This window comes from Sphaerodactylus townsendi, linkage group LG07 (assembly GCF_021028975.2).
Source record: "Sphaerodactylus townsendi isolate TG3544 linkage group LG07, MPM_Stown_v2.3, whole genome shotgun sequence".
Classification (NCBI taxonomy): domain Eukaryota; kingdom Metazoa; phylum Chordata; class Lepidosauria; order Squamata; family Sphaerodactylidae; genus Sphaerodactylus; species Sphaerodactylus townsendi.
The window spans coordinates 79,165,725-79,173,018 of record NC_059431.1 but is presented as its reverse complement, the minus strand read 5'-3'; the positions used below and the strand labels follow the sequence as shown (position 1 = coordinate 79,173,018).

The window sequence follows — 7,294 nt, the reverse complement described above, 5'->3', positions numbered from 1 at the left end:
TGCATTTTCTCAGTTATTTTTCAAAAACCAAATTTCAGGCAGTATCTTAAATGTTGGTATCTGCGGAGCCCAAAAGTGTTGGATGCTTTTGAAATTCTCCTCTCAGAAGTTTCCAGACTATTGCGAATTTCAGATTCAAGATACTATTAGGCTTCCTGAAAGCCGACAATTATGGCAGTAAATATGGCAGTATACAGAAAATAAATTATTGTGTTTGACTATAATAGAGAGTTGAACTTGCAGGACAGACACAAGCTGTATCCCAACAGTGTTTGACTATAATAGAGTTGCACTTGCAGGACAGATGCAAGCTGTATCCCAAAAGATCCTTATTAGAATCCACAGCCGGATACATGATTCCAGTAAATAATTCCATTGGCAGTGTTGTCAGCTGGAACACCATCAGCAGAAATGACAAAGAAGATAAACATGATATAATGTCCAGGTATGGCCACTCTTTTTAGCCACGTGACCCCTTGAATTGACATGACTGATTCCTTATGCCTCCCCCTCTCCAGACCTGTTCATTGAATAGGATTTTAACTGCATCTGTGTCTTGGTAATCAGGTTGACCTGTTTCCACAGCACTCTGACATTTTCCTCATGGCTCTCCGAGCAAAATCTACTTTCCCTCTATCCTTCCGTATAGCTGTATATTCATAAGCTTTCAGCTTGATGTAATAGTCTGAGAACTTATTGTAGAGGACAGAGATGGGCATTCCATTCAGAATTATTCCAAAAGCAATGCAAAAGAAGGTAAACAGTCGCCCCAGCTGGGTTTCTGGGCACATATCTCCATAGCCCACTGTAGAAATGCTTACCTGAAAGCAAATCAAAAGTAAGACAGTTACTCAGAAGTCTATAATAACACTTTATACTGAGGGTAGATGGATAATTTGGATGCATTAGAAGTCTTTTGTATTCTACTGCATACAATTTCTTTTGAGGACCTGCCTTATGCTAAAGTTACTGGTACATCTCATAATGTATTCTAACTGGTAACAGTTCTCCAAAGTCTCAGAGTGAAGCAATCCTATGCTCTGACTTGTGCCATTTCCTAGTGTGATACACAAATACAATAGTAAAAAAATGCATGCATGTGTATTTTACATCATGATTATTTGATTGGTTACAACTTTGCATCATGCATGCATGCGAGCAGACAGCTTTTGTATGTGAATATGCTTTTTGTGACATAGAAAGACTTTAAGATGTTAGTATCCATGGAAGACATGGGCAGTCTAACCTACAGAGGACACTGAGAGATCCTTGACTGGATCTTCCCACCAATTTTAAAAATTAAACTACAGTCCAGGCATAGATTAGGGTTATGAGAAGAGGAGAGAGGAGGTTTAATCCTTTCCACTCCAGTCATGGATGTGATCTTTATATTTCTCTGTGTTAACTCTGAAGGGCAGCCTAGAAATGTAAAAAAATAATAATAAAAATGTCAGTACCCATAAATGGGAGCTGATTCCCCCCCCCCTTTCATTCTGCTCGTACATATAATTTGTGCGAAATGTCACTTGGTCCCTGGATGATCTTTAGGGTGATGCACAGATAATCCTGTTGTGTCCATTTGTGCAGTATAGCATCACCACATCTGGCAGTTGTGGCTGATCCCCTGACATTCTGGGTGGGAGTGCAATGGTATGGTGTGGATTATAAAGCTACTCTGATATACTGGTTGTTGCACAATTTCTCAAAACAAACTCTTTGGCCAGCCCAACAACCCTCTGGGATTAAATAATAAACATAAGAAAGAAGTATTTTATTTAACATTTAAATATCAATATTAAATATGTATTTATTAGTAGTATTCTAGGCTGCCCTTCCCCAAGACAGTTTACAACAAAGAATCCAATATTAAATATAGAATACTAATATTAAAATAGACTTTTACTTGAAGAAGTAATCTGTGAAGCTAAAAAAATTATGCCTTTGCTTTTCATATCCACCAGAACATTATTCTCAAAATGTTACTTATATGTACAGTGCCTCTTGCATCAAGTAGCATGGTAAGATCCCCTCACCTTCTACTATGGAACCAGTGGTGGGATTCAGCAGGTTCGCACCACTTTGGCAGAACCCGTTGTTAAAATGTTGCTTGTAAACAACCAGTTGTTAAATTATTTGAATCCCAGCACTGTATGGAAGGTATACGCATTGGCTGTACACACCCACCCCAATCCCTGTCCTTCTGTTCTCTCTTGACTGTACATCATTCTCTTTGGAGAAGGAGAACTGTCCTGTACAGATACTGCTGCTGCTGTGAGTGGAAGGACTGCACGTGGGAGCAGCAGAATGTTAGGTTTCCATGGAGGGTTTCCATGGAGCTTAGTATCTAAACAAGTTTGCAAGACCACAAACCTTTGCACCATATGTTGCTACTCTGGGGAGTGGGGGGGTGGGGAGAGACAAGTGGTAATAGGTGCAAATGATTTAGGTGGTCCAGACTGCCTTAGGTGTACACACTGTTATTGACTCAAAGTCCTTGCTTCAGATCTCCAGTCACTTCGTGTGAGGATTAGCTTTTGTGAAATTCAAGAACGCACTCTGTTCTTGTATCTCCATGATATTCATCTGCTTAATGTTGATCATAACCTATTCCAAGGTAGATTTTTTGTCATGATGCTGACAAAACAAGAAAAATGGCTAAATCATCTGCAGCAATGTTTCCTGTCAAGCAGCATCCACGGTTAGTTTAGCCATTGAAAAGGCGGCTGTGCATGGTGGAGCACTTTCCTCCTCCTTTTTAAGTAGCCTGATGTTACAGATGAATGAAACATACGGAGGGGCTCCCTGAGCCTGCACTAGGCAGGCTTATTTGTAGGATGCACCTGGTGCATTTAGTGGAGTAAAAAGGATTACTTTGTGGTCTGATGGAAATTAAGTCACTGGAACTGAATGTTAATGCGGGAGGGGAAAAAATCTCCAAAAATAAACAATGGGATGAAAGAGGAATATGTTATTCACAGCCTGTGGCTCTCTGTCAGAACATTCCCTGGTGTGTTTTCTTATGTTGCATGAAATGTTGCTGGTGGCGAACTGAAGGCTGAAGGAATATCTTTGATCTCCTAAAATTAACATTATGAATATTTATGTCAGTTGTTGTTAGTGGTTAGGGTGTTGGGCTATGTTTTGGGAGACCTAGGGTCCAATCCCTTTTTGGCCATAGAAACTTGATGACATTGGATCAGTGACTGATTATGTTTTGGCATAACCTACCTCATAGGGCAGTTATGAGGATGAAATGGAGGAGATGAGTGTAGTGGTTAAGAGCAAGTGGGCTCTAATCTGGTGAACCAGGTTTGATTCCCCATTCTTCCACATAAGCAGCAGACTCTTATCTGCTGAACTGGATTTGTTTCCCCCCTCTAACGCATGAAGCCTGTTGGGTGACCTTGGGCTAGTCTCAGAACTGTCTCAGCTCCACCTACCTTACAAGGTGTATGTTGTGGGGAGAGGAAGGGAAAGGAGTTTGTAAGCTGCCTCGTGTCTCCTCACAGGAGATAAAGGCCGAATATAAATCCAAACTATTCTTCCTCATCTTCTTGTAAGTTGGCTTGGGTCTTCTTCATTGAGGAGAAAATCTGGATGTTAGTAAAACTATTTCTGTTTTGGGCATGCTCTACATGGACCAGTGCATGTTAAGGGTTTCTTCTCCCAGTGCAATATCGCTGCTATATACATGTGAATGCTTAACCCATGCAGACAGGGCCAACTGCACAAGTCTTTCCTGTCAGATGTGTTCTCCCTGTCTGGTGAGCAGATTAGGAAGAACTGCATAGTTGGGTCTATTCATGTAGCTCTGGTGCTCATTTACATGCAGCAGCTATGAAGAATCATTTCGCAAAGAAACATTCATGCACGTGAAAGAGGCATTGGTCTGGGCTAGTATTTGGCTATGCCACAAATTACAACGTGTGCTCTTTTGAATGTTGTTGAAATTAATGACTGCAATCAGCCAAAGAAGCTCATTCCTTTGCAAGTGCACCAAGAATTTATTTTTGTAAAAACTCTAATTTATCTTAGGTTAATAATTCCATACTCTTTGAAAGATTTACTGGTAAATGGGTGGTCAGGAAAAGGCATTCAGTAAAATGTCATCCAAATCCTTCAAAATGGGATATTGCATATTGTATGTAGTCCAAAGGCAACAGAAAAGATTTGCCCAGCTCCAATATATGATGCTATATTTTCATAAATTTGTATAAATATCTTTAACGTTCTGTTCCAACCTATTTCATGTATGTCTGTTTATAAGATATGTTATCCAAGGATAACATCCTTTGGAGTAATCTCAGAGCAGGATTTATTTCCTTGTTCAAGGAGTGAATCACACCCACCTCACAAAAGATTAGTTTTCTCAATGAAAGTCAGCTCTGTACAAATCCCTTCTCAAACAATGCACATGCCTGGGTCCATATCTTGCCATATGTATTTAGGGAGAAAAGCTGTAAGTAGGAAAAGGCACAACTGAGCATCAGATGAAGGCAGTCGGACACTTTCCATGTTTTATTATAATGCTGGCATCTCAACAAAGATGTCTAAAGCCAAAGCATTTATGAAAATTTGGCCATTGTTAGTCTCCTTTTTCTATGAGCTCAGCTGAAATCTCATGACCATTGAACTGTGTTATAAACAATGCCATATTTTCAGTCATTGTTGAGTTACAAGGCACTTCATTGAGTGACCTATAAATTTTCTCAGCATCATATTACAATCTACCATGCAAATGGTCCTCCCCTGTTTATTTTTGTCTGCTGCTGCTGGCTCAGTATAAATAAACCAAAATATCATTTTATGTTCTGTTGTAGTTACTACCAGCAGCTGTCTGGAAAACCTTGTAAAGGACAGCCGTCTCATATGCCTGTCTCCCAACTATATAGAAGAATGCCTTTTTAAAAACTCTTACTGGGGCTTTAGAATTGCCTTGACTTTTTTTAGCAGTTGTATATAAAATGATGAAAGCAAGCTTTTACTTGCACTGCAAATCTTTGGGCAGAGATGATTTTACAAACTCTCATAAGAAAAAATGATAGCAGTGAGCTGTTGGAAAGTGCAGGTAAGTCACTGCAAAATTAAGGCTAACAATGGAGGCACCCCCTCAATCCCCTCTGCCTTTTTCAGTAAGCAGCAGCGGAAAGTCTTTGCACAACATAGCCACAACTACTCATCCAGTTCAAACCCTGCTTCACTGATTATATTCTCATCTACTAAAACTGATGTTTGAAAGCTTCCAGCTGAAGGGGATTGTGTGCACTTGTGTACATGGGCACATACTCTACGAAAACAAGGCTCAAGACAGATGTTTGGAAATCTGGGTCTACTTTGCTGGTTTCAAACAGGTAGCAGTTCTTTGTAAAGGTGACAAATGGGAAAAGGAAACAAAAAGGCAGGTACTTACGGCAGCCCACCACCAGGCATGTGGGATGCTGGTGAAGTTTGTGCTGGAAACATCATGCTCCACCGTATAGACCATGGCAGAGAAGGCAAAAATTCCCAGGGCAATGAAGAGCAAGAGGCAGCCCACCTGCTGGTAGCACTGGCGCAAAGTGAAGCCAAAGGCTCGTAACCCTGTAGAGTGGCGAGCCAACTTGAGAATGCGGAAAATGCGCATAAGCCGCATGATGCGTAGCACCTGCCCTACCTTTCCCACTCGCCCCACCTTCTCAATGTCTTGCTCATGCTGCGAGCCTTGGCCATGAGGCTGATCCTCATCAACAAAACGTTCCAACACTAGCTGGAGGTAGAGGGGCAATATTGCAATGAGGTCCACAACATTGAGTGTGCTACTAGCAAAGCGGCGTATGTCTGGAGCAGAGATCAGCCGCAGCACATATTCCAATGTGAAGAAGGCAATGCAGAACGTCTCCACATGTTCTAGCATGGGATGGATCTCTCCAGTGCCCTGGTCCTTGTGCTGCATCTCCTCTACAGTGTTGAGAGCCAGGGCTACCACTGAGATGAGGACAAAGAAACTGGAGGCCACCCCCATGGCCTTTGCCATTGTAGAGGAGAAGGGTTTTTCCATGAGGTTCCAAAGGCGCCAGCGCTGTTCTGCATAGCGCATGTGGCAGAAGAGATGCTCGCTTTCCTGGACGGCAGCTTGGGCCTGCAGCTCCTGCTGCACTTTCAACTGCTCGTTCAGCTCGTCACATCTCTCCTCAAAGCAAATTCGGCAGCACCGTGGTGTGTACTTGAGCATAATCCCCCAGTAACTCAACTCTTCCAAGAAGCTAAAGGGGCACAGTTCATCCTGCACCCCTAGCACCCCTGAAGCGTAGAAGTTGTAAACTAGCTGGAAGACAGCAGGATCGCGATCGAAGAAATATTCATCACCTTGAACTGCATAGTCATCACACAGGCCTAGCTGGCAGCTGCGGTCAGTGGAAGTGGCCAAGCGGCCCAGCCGCGTTGTTGGGTAGATGGCCACTGCTTGGTAAGTGAGGCGGTAGCTGCGCCCACCGACATTAATATTCAGCACTGATGAAGGTGCAGCAGCTCTGGGAGAAAAGGCAGGAGTGAATGGAAACAAAGTGGGGATTTGTTCCTCTTCATCTTCCTTCTCCAAACTTTCAGTTTCTGGGGACAATTGCACCTGGGATCCCCACTTAGTAATACCAAATCCTTGGGTTGCTGCAGTTGTATACCATGATCCTTTACGTTCCTCTGTTGATTCCGAGGTGGCATCACAAGCTGCTGCTTTTGAGTTTGAAATGTGGGACTGTCTTCTCTGCTTAAAACTCCACATGTCAGCTGGGTGTAACTCCCTTTGTAACCGCCACTGTTACAAAACGTGTCCTTGTTGCTGTTTCCCCCAGCTTTCTCTCCTCTGAAAGATCCAGCACCAGAGCAGCTTCACATTTCTTTCTCTTCCAGCCACCAGCTCCAGTTGTTGTTAAAACTCAGTGTGGGATACAGATACATGGGGGCTGCTGTTGACCGCTTTAATCTTGCTGACAGGGAAGATCTGAGTGCTTAGAGAAGGGGATTTAAAGGCTATTATCCTGTTTCAGCCTCGGCTCCCTCTCTTTGTGACGTGGATGATTATGGATCCAGAAATCTGTGGATAATCAGTTAAAAAAGGAGTGTCATTGCCACTAATAAGAAGAAAATTCAAACATTTTCCTAAACTAAATGGGCGGGGGTTGGGGGTTAGTACATATCCACAATAGGTGTGGGGAAGGCCACCAGTGAAAGAACAGTATTGCCTCTTTTGAATTTATCTGAAAGCTTTTTTCTTGTCCTGGTTTCCCTGTGCTATATATCATAAACATTAGAAGTTACC

The 7,294-nt window shown here is 42.5% G+C and overlaps 1 protein-coding gene across 1 annotated transcript; it reads right to left on the bottom strand.

Moving 5' to 3' along the window:
- Window positions 1-6,897, bottom strand: KCNV2 (potassium voltage-gated channel modifier subfamily V member 2). The gene is made up of 2 exons (XM_048502780.1): window positions 5,411-6,897; window positions 1-821 (listed from the first exon to the last, which is right to left on the bottom strand). The coding sequence occupies exons 1-2, from the start codon at window positions 6,755-6,757 to the stop codon at window positions 564-566; spliced, it is 1,605 nt and encodes a 534-aa protein (XP_048358737.1). The 5' UTR covers window positions 6,758-6,897; the 3' UTR covers window positions 1-563.
- Window positions 6,898-7,294: the final 397 nt, after the last annotated feature.

Coding starts and splice junctions, on each gene's coding strand:
- KCNV2 (XM_048502780.1), bottom strand. CDS start 6,757: ATGTGGAGTTTTAAGCAGAGAAGACAGTCCCACATTTCAAACTCAAAA. Junction 822..5,410: donor ATGCCTGGTGGTGGGCTGCC/GTAAGTACCTGC, acceptor ATTTGCTTTCAG/GTAAGCATTTCTACAGTGGG.